Source organism: Rhineura floridana, chromosome 5 (genome assembly GCF_030035675.1).
Source record: "Rhineura floridana isolate rRhiFlo1 chromosome 5, rRhiFlo1.hap2, whole genome shotgun sequence".
Taxonomy (NCBI): Eukaryota; Metazoa; Chordata; class Lepidosauria; order Squamata; family Rhineuridae; genus Rhineura; species Rhineura floridana.
Genome location: NC_084484.1, coordinates 85,830,034 through 85,846,086, shown reverse-complemented (window position 1 = coordinate 85,846,086; position 16,053 = coordinate 85,830,034). Strand labels below are relative to the sequence as shown.

Below are 16,053 nucleotides of genomic sequence, written 5' to 3'. Positions count from 1 at the left end.
TTTCTCAGACTGTGGTCTAAAGAACACCAGTGGTCCATATCCTTTGTCAAGAACAGCTAGTCCCAAAACATGGGGCCAGAGCCTTGTTGGTGTAGTAGGTGCCAAATTACCAGGGTAAAACCAACCCTGCAAGGTAGAACACTGCCACCACTCCTTCAGTCCTACCAACTTGTGCCAGGAGGCTTCCCAAGCTGTACTCCAGATGTCCTTGAGATTGAATGTGGACAAGAGCTAAAAGTCAGGCCCTCTGTCCCTTGAGCCCCAAGCCTTAGAAGTTACTCAATAGCAGTTTGACCCATTGGCCATGTACTGGTTTAGTACCAAAATCTCATCCAAGAAAACACACCAAAATATAAGAGGCAGATTTATTAATAATTATTTAAAGATATTATAAAAGAAGAAACTGTATACCAGTGAGAAGTACAATTATAAAAGATTATTACGAGCACAGAAGTACATTTAGGGAATTGTAAGACAAGATAGGAAAATAACAAAGGTAATTTGCCTAACTCTAATACAAACCAAATAGAGCAACTGACCTCACAGAAACCAGTAAGTAGCATAGGGATGTCCACAGGTGTCAGATCCAAGAGGTGAACAAAGGGCAAAACTACTTTTATAGTAAAAAGCCTAATAACAACAAACCAGGCTTCCCAGCCAATATATAGACATATTGATATGTAAGTGTATTTTATTGCTTATTTTATTGTATTGTATTCCAGTTTGTATTTTATGGAAATCAAATTGTAATACAATAAAATACAATATATACGCAATAAAAGAAGCAATAAAAATACAATTAAAATCATACAGCATCTAACAGAGTGCATTACAATTGCAGAGAAAGCACAAAAGCAGAAAAATGCTAAGACCCTCAGCAATTTTCCAATGGCTCATCAGGAAAAAAAGGTTTGGGAGCCACAGCCCTAGAGGAATGTGGTTTATGAGAAGCTTTACTTCTGTCAAAGATTTCAGAAGCCTGGAGGAACTGTAATCTGTTAAGAGTCTTTTATGCATAGGCTGAACACTATGAAGAGGAATAAGATACCTTTATGACAGATGGTGAAGATGGACTGTGACTTAATATTTCATAAGGCCAAAGACATGGAAAGCTACAATTCCCAGTTTCCTGGGGAAAGGGATTGACTGTTAAACCACTCTGAGAATTGAACTCTGTGAGCGGAATACAGGTTTCCTAACAACTCTCAGCACCCTTTATAAACCATAGCTCCCAGGATTCTTTAGGGGAAGCCATGTCTGTTTAAAGTGGTATGATACTATTTTAAATGTATAGTGGAGATGGGGACTCTGTCTACTCAGAAGTAAATTCCATTGAATTCACTTGAGCTTATTCCCAGGTAAGTGAGGTTATGATTGTAGCCTCACTACTTTGAATCTGTAAGCAAATTAAAAATAATGCAGTGATTACTAGAAGCCAACATGGATTTATCAAGAACAATCCTGCCAGACTAATCTTATCTCATTTTTTGATCAGGTAACCTCCCTGGTAGACTGTGGGAATGATGTGGACATAATATATATCGACTTCGGCAAAGCTTTTGACAAAGTGCCTCATGGTATTCTGATTAGCAAACTAGCTAAATGTGGGCTGGATGGAACAATTATCAAGTGGATCCACAGGTGGCTAATCAAAGAGTTCTTATCAATGGTTCCTTCTCAAATTGGGGGAGGTAACGAGTGGGATACCACAGGGCTCGGTCCTGGGCACAGCACTCTTCAACATTTTTATTAACAACATTGATGAAGAGGTACAGGGAACGCGTATCAGATTTGCAGATGATGCAAAATTGGGGGAGAAAGCGAATAACATGGAGGACAGATACAAAATTCAAAGGGATCTTGATAGGCTAGATTATTGAGCTGAAAACAACAGAATGAAATTCAACAGGGATAAATGCAACGTTCTACACTTAAGAAAAAGAAACCAAATGCACAGTTATAAGATGGGAGATACTTGATTCAGCAATACAACATGTGAGAAGGATCTTGGAATTGTTGTTGATCACAAGCTGAATGCGAGTCAACAGTGCGATGTGGCTGCAAAAAAGGTAGCTTTTTTAGGCTGCATTAACAGAAATATAGTTTCCAAATTGTGTGAAATCCTAGTTTCCCTCTATTCAGCACTCATTAGGTCTCATCTTGAGTACTGTGTTCAGTTCAGGATACCACACTTTAAGAAGGATGCAGACAAACTGGAACAGGTTCAGAGGAGGGCAACAACAATGACCAGGGGACTGGAAACAAAGCCGTATGAGGAGAGACTGGAAGAACTGGGCATGTTTAGCCTTGAGAAGAGAAGACTGAGGGGAGATATGAGAGCACTTTTCAAGTACTTGCAAGGTTGTCACACAGAGAAGGGTCAGGATCTCTTCTGATTGTCCTAGAGTGCCTGTTGGGTATGCTTTAAGTTGGATTCCTGCATTGAGCAGGGGGTTGGACTCGAAGGCCTTATAGGTCCCTTCCAACTCTACTATTCTATGATTTACAATTTGGTATAAAGTTGATCCTTGAGGAACATGGGTAACAAACGAGATCACTTCTTTCCATGTGAAAAGAACAATAACAAATTTTGCATTCCATTTATTTATTTATTTATTATTTGATTTATATCCCACCGTTCCTCCCAGCAGAAGCCCAGGGCAGCATTTTTAAAATTCGGAATAAGAAGTGGGTTACGGTTGCAATCATAACCCCACTTTATCGGGAGTAAGCCCCATTGAATTCAGTGGGAATTACTTCTAAATAGAAATTATTCAGATTTCAGCTTTAGCACCTGTAGACAGTCTGTAGCCACAAACAACTTACGCACAATGCTCAATAGCCTTTCTTATCTGCTGGATATTAAATGCAATCTACTGGGAACAAAATCACCCAGGCCCCACAGCTGTTTCAGCCCTGGATGCCATCAAGGCATTTCAAGTGGAACATCCTATTTACCACTTTAAGTAAAATCAGCCTGAGAGACCCTTTTGTCCATCTTCTGACTAAACTTTATCAATTAAGTTTAGCAAGACTACAAATAAATGGACAAAGCTCAACCACTTTCTCCATTGGCTAGGGCACAAAGTAGGGCTGCCCTCTATCTCCCCTGATTTTTTTCCTGGCTATAGTGCCCTTAGCTCTGGCCCTTAAAAACAATCAAAACTTAAAAGGATTTGTGATTAATTGCCAGAGCCATTTAATAAATACGTTTCCTGATGATGTGGTATTGATGCTAGCTCATCCAGAAACTTCCAAACCTGCTACCATGGAGGAATGGAGATTTTATGATGCCACCTCAGGATTCTCAGTCAATTACACTTAATCAGAACTCTTGCGCTTGCACACATCACCTGACAAACAAATATATCTCCAACAAATATCTGGCCTCAAAATTTGCTGTATACCCTTAAAATTTCAAGGAGTTTTCATCTCCAAAATTCTGAACAAATTGGGAACTCTAAATTTCCCATATCTCAAAACTTAGAAACTGGGATAAACATGTGTCGTTCTGGTTGTCTCATATGTTTCCTCCTTCAAGAGGGGAGAGGTTACATGAACCAGGCCTCTGCAGAGTCTTATTTTTGTGTGGACCACCTAGTCACACTACACATTATGTGCGACAGAGGGGCAAGGCCATTGAGCTCTATCAATTGTGTAGACCACTTAGAGGTTTTATTGCAATCAAGCTGCATATACTTTAAAAAAAATAGGACAAAGAGAGGATCAGTCCATGTTTCATACCACTTCCAAGTGGGATAGAGCCCATTCTCTTTATTTGCATTGCCTTTAGCACAGAGATGGAGATACTTTGACTACCCATAACTTGGGGGGGAAATTCCCATTTTTGCATTGGAAGTGGCACAAAAGAGACAGCATGGTCGCATGTAATGGTTTATTCCTGGGGAAGGGACTCTAAGTGCAATCCTATACATGCTTACTCAGAAGTAAGTTTCACTCATTTCAGTGGGACATTTTCAGGTAAGCATTCATAGTATTGCAGGTTAAAGAAGCCAAAGGTCTCCACACCAAAAAAGGAAAGTTATTTCAGTAATAATTATAAAGCTTGCAGTACTGTACTGACTGGGAGATTTAAAAAAAATACTCTGTCGTTCTTTCTGTACTTTGAGGTATCACATGAGGGTTTTTTTTAAAAAAATACACAGGAAGTAATTCAATTGAGGCAAATGCTCAACTGGATATGCCCTCCCCCCCAGATTACCTTGTTTGTTAAGTGGAACAAGTGTGTTAGTGATCCAGTATTCTTCCATTGTTACAATTTTATTTCTGGGCTTAATTCAGCCATGTGTAGTATGCCACAGCCCCACCCCTTTATTAATGTAGTGATTAAGGTGTTGGGCTATGACCTGGGAGACCAGGGTTCGAATCCCCCCCACAGCCATGAAGCCACTGGGTGACCTTGGGCCAGTCACTGCCTCTCGGAGGAAGGCAATGGCAACCCCCCTCTGAACACCGTTTACCATGAAAACCTTATGCATAGGGTTGGCATGAGTCGGGATCGACTTGAAGGCAGTCCATTTACATTTACATTAATGTGCAGGAGCACATATATGGGAAAGGGCCATAGCTCAATGGTAGAGTATCTGCTTTGCATGCACAAGGTCCCAGGTTCAATGTGTAGCATCTCCAGTTAGGACTGGGAGAGACTCTTGCCTGAAACTCTGAAGAGCTGCTGCCAGTCAGTGTAGACCATACTGAGCTAGATGGACCAATGGTCACACTTGGTACAAGACAGCTTCCTGAGTTCCTGTATGTGTTCTCTGTGGTGTAATCAATGTATACATTAAGTTGCTTCAAGATTCCTTAGTGTTTAATTCATGTACACATGCCCATTGTTGATACATATGTACCCACATTGATAAGCAGTATGGTGGAAGAAAACATGAGCTGAAAATCACATGTGCCAATTTGAAAGTGAATGCTAGAAATTTTCCAAGTGAATCCAGAAATTAGCAGTTCAACCTTTATTCTACCAGCAAAGGAGGAACAAAAAGGAATTTGTCAATGATCCCTCATACACTTATTAACCAATAATGAGTTTCACTGAAAATGGCACAAGTTATGCCTCATTCCACACCTTGTGTGGTTTTGATTTTCTTCATTTTTATGGGGTGCATGCTTTTAGTATTATATGGATTCATTTGTTGTTTCATTGTTTGGTTTTAAACTCTATTTTATAAGTTACCTGGGTAATTTTTGAGAAGGGCAGCTTAGAAACTAAAGAAACAAATTGTTTTTTTTAATTATTTCATATATTTATATTATTATTATCATTTAGTTATATAACGCCATTAGATGCACATGGCACTGTACATATTGTTGTTGTTGTTATGTGCCTTCAAGTCGATTACGACTTATGGCGACCTAATGAATCAGTGACCTCCAATTGCATCTGTCATGAACCACCCTGTTCAGATCTTGTAAGTTCAAGTCTGTGGCTTCCTTTATGGAATCAGTCCACCTCGTTTGGTCTTCCTCTTTTTACTCCCTTCTGTTTTTCCCAGCGTTATTGTCTTTTCTAGTGAATCATGTCTTCTCATGATGCGTCCAAAGTAGGATAACCTCAGTTTTATCATTTTAGCTTCTAGTGATATTTCTGGTTTAATTTGTTATAACACCCAATTATTGGTCTTTTTCACAGTCCATGGTATGCGCAAAGCGCTCCTCCAACAGCACACTTCAAATGAGTTGATCTTTCTTTTATCCCCTTTTTTCACTGTCCAACTTTCACATTCATACATAGAGATTGGGAATACCATGGTCTGAATGATCCTGACTTTAGTGTTCAGTGATACATCTTTGCATTTGAGGACCTTTTCTAGTTCTCTCATAGCTGCCCTCCACAGTCCTAGCCTTCTTCTGATTCTTCTGTACATATATAACATTTAATATTCAGAATTTCTAAGCAATGTACATATTTTTTAAAAAATAACCATACAGATAATAAGAACAATTAAAAGTTATCATAAAACAGAAAACTACGTTAAATGCCTGCTGAAATAATAAAGTCTGTCATAGAATAGTAGAGTTGGAAGGGGCCTATAAAGCCATCGAGTCCATCATGAAGTTCGGATAGGAGGGTGCCTTGTCTAATCTCAGTTGAGAGGGAGTTCCACAGGTTTGGGCTCACAACACTTTATGCAATAATAATACTAAAATAATGGTGCACTGTACAGTATATTATTTTTCAAGGACACTAGTTTCTGCCTCTAGAAGTAGAGAATTGTTAGTCCATGACTGTGCACACTGTCATGCTGATAGTTCTATCTCCTCCCCTCTAACTTTTTAAGAGATAGTTTTATTATTTGTATGTAAGATAATCCTAATGAGCAGGCAATATTGACCCCAGCATCAATCTATACGTTCATGGAGCTAAAATATGTTTTAAAAATCACAGAGTAGGATAGATAATACACAAAAATGCCATTCATCATGTAGGCAGATAGGAATGCTAGTGCCAGGCAGTTAGTGCTCTGAAAAATGTTCCTTTGGCAGTAGCTGCTTTGCTCAAAATGAAGGGGAAACATGAATATTTAGAACATTTCTGGCCTACAATTCCAAAGTGATAAGAAAAGTTGGCAGTCCAGCATAAGCTGCCAGTTGTATATTCTAGGACCTTCTGGCTGTTCTCCATTCCTCCTACACCCATGGCCCTGACTGATGTTTTGACATAGTACAAAGTGGCTGTTTATTACTATTGACTATTGTGGCCTGTGCTCTGAAATGCATTCTGTCAATGGAATGTAACTGAACTTGGCATTTTAAAGCTCTGCTGTTGCAGTAGCTTAGTTTTCCTTGGATTTCTATGCAGCAAGACCTGTTCTGAAGACTCTAGTTCAAGCCGAAAATGTTACACAGGAAGACATACCATGTAAAGGTCAGATTTGGCTGGGATCCTGAGGGGGTTTAGTGTTGTTGTTTTTATTCTCACCAGCATGATCATAGCCAATTCTTCACTCCTTGGCATATGTTAGAGCCTGACACTAACTGTTAATGTTCTTGATTGTTTCAAAATGTGTACTCTCTGACTAAAGCAATGCTATGCCAATGTAAAATTCACTGCCATGTCTAGCATGATAACAGAGAACTCCGCTACAGTTTGATTAGTATAAAAGTTTCTTTTTCATTAGGAAGGAATAACATAAAATAAAGGAACAAATAAATATTTTTTAAAATATTCAATGTGATTAATTTAGGTTAGGAATAGTATTCTGGGTGAATGAACATGAAAGTTTCAGTTGTTCTAAAATGCTATTGGTAATGAATCAGTGTTGTTATCTCCATTTGAGTTTTCAAAATGGAAGAATCTCGGGTGTTTGGTCCATTCAGGTAAGAGCTTTCAAGAAGCCATAATAATCATCTGTCTGTAATTTGTATGTATTTTTATTGCTAATGACTTCTATTAACTTATCCCTGGCAAATGTCTTTGTCAATGTTTTATGTATGTGTTTTGCATTCCCTCATAGGAACTTCAGAAAGAAATTGAAACCCATACTGACATCTTTCACAGTTTGGATGAAAATGGACAGAAAATCTTGAGATCCTTGGAAGGTTCTGATGATGCAGCCTTGTTGCAGAGACGCCTGGATAACATGAACTTTAGATGGAGTGAACTTAGGAAAAAATCTCTAAACATTAGGTAGGATTCAAATGGCAAGGGCAGAGGGCAAAAACTGGAATTAATCTGAGGAAAGAATTGACCTGCTCCCCTCCCACAGCATAAGCCTTACATTTTGTTCAAATTGGGCTAAAATGGCTGGTTTGCAGTAATTTAAGCATTTGCAAACACTGAATGACTTTGTAAGAATGATTAATTTTCTTTATGTGGAAGGGATTGTAGGATGCGAGGAAGCTAATGAGTTTCTATAATCTCAATAAGGATGTACAAAAAGGGATTAAGCATGTTTAACCAGCAACCACACTTTCCCTGAAATGTATGCTATCGTGTGGCTTCTTACACTGTCCTGTTGGGCTGTGTTTCATTATCAGCCCAATCTTATCTACATTTACTCAAGAGCAAGCCTGACTGAGTTCAATTGAGCATACTTCTTAGTAAGTATACATAACGGTTGCCATATAACCATGATGAAAATATGATATGAAATCATAAGATGTTGATTATGCTTTAGAAAGAGCATCACATATGCAGTTGGAACTTTCTTTGAAGATTTATCTGCAGCAGCTCCCATTACAGAAGAGATAAACTGCTGTTTAGTGTATAAAACTAACTTGGCTTTTGAAGAGTGAGAGCTGCTGCAAAGAAAATTTCAGAAAGAGCTTTGCTTGCACATATGATGCCTTCTTTCCATATAAATGATTTGTTTGAATCATGGCTAATGTTACTGTTTTGGCATTAATCTTTGAGGAGGTTTCTAAACAGAATTCTGAATGCCTTCACTTGTAATTCGGTGGTTTTGCAGAAGGACAAATGGAACTTGTATGTTGTTGCAACATTGCACCTGAGTTCTAGGGTACTTTCACATGGCAGTTTATAGTGGACACAGCGCTACTTATGCATGCAAGTTTTTCATAGCACCCACATGACATCATCCTCATCAAAATGACACCCCATACCATTTTACCCCATTTAATCCAGATTTATCACTTTCACAGGTAATCTGAATTAAATGGGGAAATAATATGGGCCAGCATTTAGATGAGGACAATGTCATGTGGACACTGCACAAAACATGCATGCATAAGCTGCACTGAGTCCACCCATTTTCTTGTAAATATTTAGCATTGGTGTCTATGGAATTTGCTCTCAAGTAAAATGTGCATGTACTCTAGCCCTAATGAACATTCCTTTGATGAGAAATGTGGAGTCAAGTTTGTAAATAAAATCTTGAAGTAGGAAGACACCAATTGCCTTCTGGGGGGAGGAGTTCTGCAGAAGCACATGATAAAGGGCAACGTTAGAAAAGAACTGCTGGAAGAGCAAACCTCAAAGGGCTGAAAAATTCTCTTCTAAAGTAACTATCCAAATGTTTTATAATACTCCAGCACCAAAGCAGTTTTTTCAGACACTCTTTTGCTCAAAGTAATATATGAAATATTAGCTTTTGCATTGTAGCCATGAGGAAAGTCAAGGTGCATGTAATGACAGAAACCATCTTCATAACATTAAGCATTAAAAATAAATATGCGAAGCTGAAAAATATTGATGGCTGAAGAAGAAAATTATTTTCCCTGTTGACAAGTGTAAGGAAGGGAATATAGTCCTTTGAAATCTTTTTTCACAAGTCTTTTTTTTTTAATCCACCAATTTAGGAGAATAAAGAGGTGTGAAAAGAGGAACACACCATGTTAACCAAACAGGCATTTCAGTAACGGAGCTTTCCTATTGTTTGCTTGTTGCAATTTTGATACTGATGACGTTAATCAAATAAAAAATAGTAACCCTGGTTTATCATAACGCCTTTGCCTTCTTGAATTAAACATGAAAGAATTTCTTGCTCAGGAGAAACAATACGTCATAACAACGGGTTTAGTGTAGCCAAAACATGTAGGTGAGAAACAGCTAAAGCTTTAATCTTTATTTCTCAAAAGGGGGGAGGGAGGGAGAGAGACAGAGAGCTAGATCCTCACAGGATGTTATTCCTCATAACAGGCATTCCGACTTATTTCAGTTTGCAACAAGTCATATTCTAAAGCTAAAAACTGAAGAAAACCATGTGCAATTTCAAACAGTTGTCATATTGTTCATGTCCAATTTAGATAAATCATTAACAGATTAGGTATTCTAAATTGTGTGATTCTGGAACTGACAGCACTGAATGGGTTATTTCCTTTTTGAGGTTTACCTATTGTATCAGGATCACTTGATGCGCTAATTTAACATTCATAATCTAGTGTATTTAATCACTATATTACATATTTTGCTTCAGCAATTTTTGCTTGTAAAGCTCAACCTTTCACTTTTAATAGCAAACTTGAATAAAATGTATCATTTTACCTTTCTTAGTGTTCAAAGGGTGGAAACAGCAGATGTGCTTTATTTTTGAAAGTAGGTGTTTGGGTTGAAGAATAATTTGTAGTAGTGAATTTTAAAATCAAACTGAATTTTGCTATTGACATCAAAGAAAACAAGATTGAACTCTTGGTCATTAAAATCTGTAATCCTCTAAGCAGCGTTTTTAAAATGTTCAAAGTCTCTGTGTAGTGTGGGGTTAAAATCACATTGACACACCCTGTTCTTCCATTTGCGCACTAGAGCTTATCTGTTTCAATAGGGGCCTTCCTTGATTTTGCAATGCAATTCTACAAATAATGTCTTTGTGCGGTAGGCACTATATGTGTAGCACCTTATATAAATATAAGCTCCAATTATTGTTATTGTTAGAATTTTAACCCATTCTTTAGCCAAATCGATAAAAATACCATCTTAAAAGACCCAAAACAAAAGAATCTGTAGATTTACAGATCAATAAAAATACCATCTTAAAAGACCCAACACAAAAGAAAAATGGATTGGAAGGGACGAGGATATAAGCAAGCTCAGTTACCAGCTCTTAGTTACACATTTTCCTACTGACTACCTAAGAAGGAAACAGTTCATGGTGAGGAAAAGCCAAAATTTGTTGGTCTCTCAGCAGGGCTGATGAAGTGGCCTTCCATCCCTTCTCTTCTTCTTCTATTTATTATTATTATTATTGTTGTTGTTGTTGTTGTTGTTGTTGTTATTATTATTAATAATAATAATAATAATAATTACATTTGTATACCACCCCATAGCTGAAGCTCTCTGGGCAGTTTACAACAATTAAAAACATCAAATCAAATATACAATTTTAAAAACACTTTAAAAAAAAAACAATTTGGGGGAGATTCCTGCCTGGCCAGCTCTGCACCTTGAACACAAGCCAATCTGTCCGTTCAAGAATATAAAGGACAGTCTAGCAGCAAAAGTGGGTCGCTCTCTTCCCTCCGCCCTCAAAGACAGCACTCTTCCTCGTCCATTTCAACCAGAGGCTGGTGGTGAGGCTCCCCTTCAGGGCCTTCCTCTGCAGCCACCTCCTGTGGGGCAGCTGCCTGAAGCAGGACCACTTTGTAGGAGGCTGAAGAGGGGCCAGTTCCACAGAGAGAGCCTAATGGAATGTCTGCTGCCAGGTAACAGTTGATGGAAGAACAGCCTAGCTTTTCAGCAGAGTGGTTGGTGGCCCTGCATCCCTTCCACTGTCTGCTGTGGCCTGATAGAATGATCTGTGTAGACTGATATGTTTGAAACAGCATGTATGAATTGGTGGGCCTAGGCATGGGTGTGCTAAGAGATAATGGTGGATAGTGTGATCCTGATCATCATGTGATGAGTTTGAACAGTTCCTAAAAATGGTAAATGCACTAATTTATATTTTCCAGGTCTCATCTAGAAGCCAGTTCTGATCAGTGGAGACGACTCCACCTTTCTCTTCAGGAACTTCTGGCATGGCTGCAGTTGAAAGAAGATGAGTTAAAGCGACAAGCGCCCATTGGTGGAGATCTTCCCACAGTGCAAAAACAGAATGACACCCATCGAGTATGAATTTTCAAAATTAATTTTATAGGGTGTATTTCTGGGGTGTATTTGGAGAAGGTAAAGCCTAGGTGGAGGCTTGGCTAGTGCACAAAGCACTAAACCATAGTTTAGCATTCTCTTTGTTTTGTCTGCACCAGGTCAAGAGTAGCTTGGTTTCCACATCATGCTAAACCAAACCAAACCATGGCTTAGCACAAACAAACTGGCTCCTGAAGAGGAGGTTGCAGCTGCTTGGCTCCTTCCTGGTCATTTTGCTGCTGTGTCATGCTGAGCCAAGCCATGGTTTGGCTTAACATGTCTGAACCCAGGCTCATGATTAGCTTTCTCCTGATTAACCATGAACTGTAACCAGTTTTTTTCTATGGATTATGGTTCGTGTTTTGTCAGGGAGAGCTAACCATGAGCCTGGGTTTGGATAATGCACTAAGCCAAATCATGGCTTAACTCAGCATGGCACAGCAGCCAAACAACTAGGGAGGAGCAATGCAGCCATGATTCCTCTCTCATAATCCACCTGGTGATGCACATGTGAGCAATGTTCCTTTGGATCTGGTCATGTCATGATACTTTGCATGGTATTCTAAAAGATGAGACTGGCCAACATGTTTGATTGCCATTTCTTAGTTTATAGGTTTGGTGAGCTTTTATGAATAATAACAGAAGCCTCATGTACAGTTTTTATGGTATTGTATATTTCCCAATCCTATGACCTGCTGTGTTAAGGTGATAGGATATGATGCTAGGGTTGTAAAAGATACTAGGATGTGATCAAACCAATCACCAGCACAAAAGCAACTAGTGGCACCATAATGTCAGCCTTTTGCCTTGCTGTGGCCCAACTGTACCAAATCAAGGCAGCTTGTAGGGGCAGTGATGGATGTTCCCCATGCTTCCTTAGTTTACAAGATATCTCATGGGTTTTTATGGTCCACAGGAATCACAAAGGTCAGTGTAGGTGCGCACTGATGATAGGTAATAGTTTTATATTTGTGTATTTGCTTTTGTAAACCACCCATTAACTTTGGTTGATATCTAGAAGTGGTATAAATAAATATAAATTAATATAATAGGAAAAAATAAAGGTAGGTGTGTTCTGGTTCTGCCCTGCTTGCTCGGTATAAAATGAGCTTTGCTTTTAATGGTATCTGACTCTGTTTTGATGGACACCTGGTCCTTATGCTTTGTAAAGTGGCAAGTGTGCCCAGTGAGGAAATTATTACTAGAGTTGTACTCAAGTAATACCTCATTCAGATATTTAAGTAACTTGTCTATTCAGATAATTTAAGTAACCCCAACTATATGCCAGACTAAGAGCCTGAATGCATGCTGCATTCACCACAGCAAAAGTGATGATGTTGTTACATGTGTATGTGTGAATCTCTGCACCCAACAGAGACTCAAAATGAACCCTGAGAGCATAGCAGAAACTTTAGCTGGAATTAACCTGCACATTGTTCTTACATGTGTATACCCATCCCTACCATGCCCAAAGAAACACACAAAAGGTAAAATAAAGGTTGGTTTTTTTAAAAAAGGAACAGGAAAATTGTATACAGAGTCTGCAATTGAGATTACAGGCAACATTTTACCTAGCATCACACATACAGTCCATAGAGTTTGGATAAATAAGATAAATAAGTTAGATACTTCAGGCATAAAAGCACATAAGTTCACATTCGAAGGAAGGAAGGAAGGAAGTGATAGAGGTATACTTTTCCTGAAGAATATCAGAGCTCAAAAAGGCAAAAGCCAAAGCTCTGCCCTTAACTGCAGACAAATAGTCAGAGATCTCACCCTTCCTTGGTCCAATCATCCTGTACCGTGGCATTCCTAATGTACAATATGAGATATCAGAAAGTCGTGAAAGCCCTGAGAAGATGGTTGAACCCACAGAACCAGAACCTTAAATGTGTTTCTGAATTACATTGAGTAACATAAAAATGGGAGGGAGAGTACTGATATGACAAGTGAAGAACACTGGAAAACATTGGAGTTGTGGGTGAGAGTTATTTATTTATTATTTGATTTTTATCCCACCCTTCCTCCCACCAGGAGCCCAGGGCAGCAAACAAAAGCACTAAAAACACTTTAAAGCATCATAAAAACAGACTTTAAAAGCTTTGGCTATGGGACGGTATACAAGTATAATAAAATAAAATAAATAAATAAATAAATAAAATACATTAATACAAAACATCTTTAAAAATATATTTTTTAAAAAGCTTTCAAGACATCTTTTTTAAAAAGGTTAAAACATACTGTTTTTTTTAAAAAAGGTTTAAAAACGTTTTAAAAAGCAATTCCAACACAGACGCAGACTGGGATAGGGTCTCAACTTAAAAGGCTTGTTGAAAGAGGAAGGTTCTGGCTTACCAAATGTGTTTTACTGATAAGACTCAAAATATTACTGCAAATTCCTGTTTTGAAGTGATCAATCCCTTATTCCTTAAAGGTCAAAGGATTGTATAACCTCTGTCCAGATGGCCTCATTGTTTCCTAGAAGCATCTTTCTTCTAGCAATATTGAAACTTAGGAATTTGGTTTATATCCCCCTTTGTCAGGATGCTTTTGCTGCCTCTCACGACTTACAAAACTTCAGGGTTCACAGAAAGGGCTGTTTCTGCCAAGGTCCATTTGATACAGGTACTCATGTCAAGATCCATTATCATGAACCCGGCTATATAGGTACCCTTGTAAAAAGTGTAAGCTAGGTTCTGACTGTTGAGCGTTCTGAAGCTCTTCTGAAGACAAGCAGAGAAGACTGGAGAGGATTGTAGACAAACACCAGGAAGCACGAGCAGCTAGTCATCTTTCTCTGATTTCTTATATTCTCTTTAGCATCCAATTGTCCCTGCTCCTCCCTCTCTCAACCCTTAGAGAAGCAAACAGTGAAGTTCTGCTTTCTCGTGTGTCTTCCCTGTGATCCCCTTCATATTCTTGATTGGGAGAGCTTCAGCCTGACTTACTCATGGCTACTTTTCAAAGTGATCAACATTTGTAAATATTTATTATTACATGTGACCCTGGCTCTGAGAAGGGCTGAGTGTAATGAAGAAATCCAGACATATCCTGTCCTTCTTGCTTATCTTCAGAACTCCAATCTTTCTCAACAAAGAAAATGAAGATAAAACAAATTAGCAAAGTAGTTACCCAAAAGAGATGGCATCCCTAGTAACAGTTTCATTACTAGCTACCTGAAAACTAACTCCTCCAAGCAACATCTCCTTTTATATATGTTGGGCAGTGTTAGGTGGTGTCCCTTAGTTTCACAGTATGATTATATAATGATTGATACTGTTTATAAAGTTGTCTCATTCCATATCAACGGTTATAGCATGCCATCATTAAGGCTCCCAAGGCATAAACCACATATGCTTACTTTAGATTAGTCTCACTGAAGCCCCATTAAAGTCTCTGGGATTATTTTAGGATGTCTCTGAATTAAGTGGTTTTCAGATGCCATGTCATATGTATCCATTGCAGTCTGATATCAGTGTTAAGTTGATAAAACCTCTGAGAGTAAGCAATGCTATGGTAATGCATGCTGTCAGAAATAGTTACAAAGTCTTATTTCTGATTTTTTAAAAGCCTTGACCATGCTTCTGTTTTCTGTCACACCTACAGAGACCCATGTATCATCCCAATAACTGCTTCTCTTGACTATCAAAGCTATCCACTATGAGATATAGCTTTGAGACCTGTCTCGTTACAAAGTATGAGACCTGTCCAGTTACAGACACTTTGGTTACCTATGGAACAAAAAGAACAAAAGATGTTCCTCAAATTTAGGTCATCCTGTCTTCTTCAAAAATCTCTTGTACTGTTCTGGTTCCCTACCCTGATATATCTTCTGAACTAAAGAGACCTTGAACTACCTAGAGATCTCCCATATTGATGCATAGCAATGCTACTAAAATAGACAGCCCTTTGGACTTCCTTCCAATACAGTTTCAGTTTGTATGTATATTTCTCCAAAAGAGACTTTACTGGTTCACATGTTTGTAACCTTATAGTTATTTATTTATTAGATTTGCATCCTACTCTTTGTTCAGAGAGCTCAGAGCTATTGGTTTTAACCTTTACAATAGTCATGTGATGAAGACTGAGCTGAAAAAGAATCATTCCCCAAGATGCCCAGTGAACTTGACAGTTGAATGGGAATATGAACCTTAATTCCTCACATCCATTCCCAACATTCCAGCCACTAAACCAGGAATGGCTAACATTTTTCAACCCAAGGGCCATATTTACCTTCAGCCAACCCTCCTATGCCATCAGTAGGTATGACCAAAAAGGATGTTGCCACCCCACACTATCACAAGCACACACATAAACATAGGCTCTCAGCCCCTTGGTTAGCTGATCTGTGTAGATCAGCTATGGAAGGAAGTTTATCCCCCCATTTCTACTCAAATGATTGATCTGATGACATGGGAAGGGGGGTACATCCCATCTGGTCACTGGTTTTATTTTTGCCATTGCCACAAAAATTATTGGGGTCTTGCGCTGTGAAAAAA

At 38.6% G+C, this 16,053-nt stretch overlaps 1 protein-coding gene across 13 annotated transcripts in view; it reads left to right on the top strand.

The window, feature by feature from the left end:
* The window catches only part of DMD (dystrophin), a 2,032,119-nt gene that overhangs the window by 1,684,827 nt on the left and 331,239 nt on the right, over positions 1-16,053 (top strand). For all 13 annotated transcript variants that reach the window (XM_061627388.1, XM_061627390.1, XM_061627384.1 and 10 more), the window contains 2 exons: positions 7,488-7,660; positions 11,380-11,536. In XM_061627388.1, the coding sequence (XP_061483372.1) occupies positions 7,488-7,660; positions 11,380-11,536 (330 nt within the window). The remainder of the gene's footprint in view (positions 1-7,487; positions 7,661-11,379; positions 11,537-16,053) is intronic.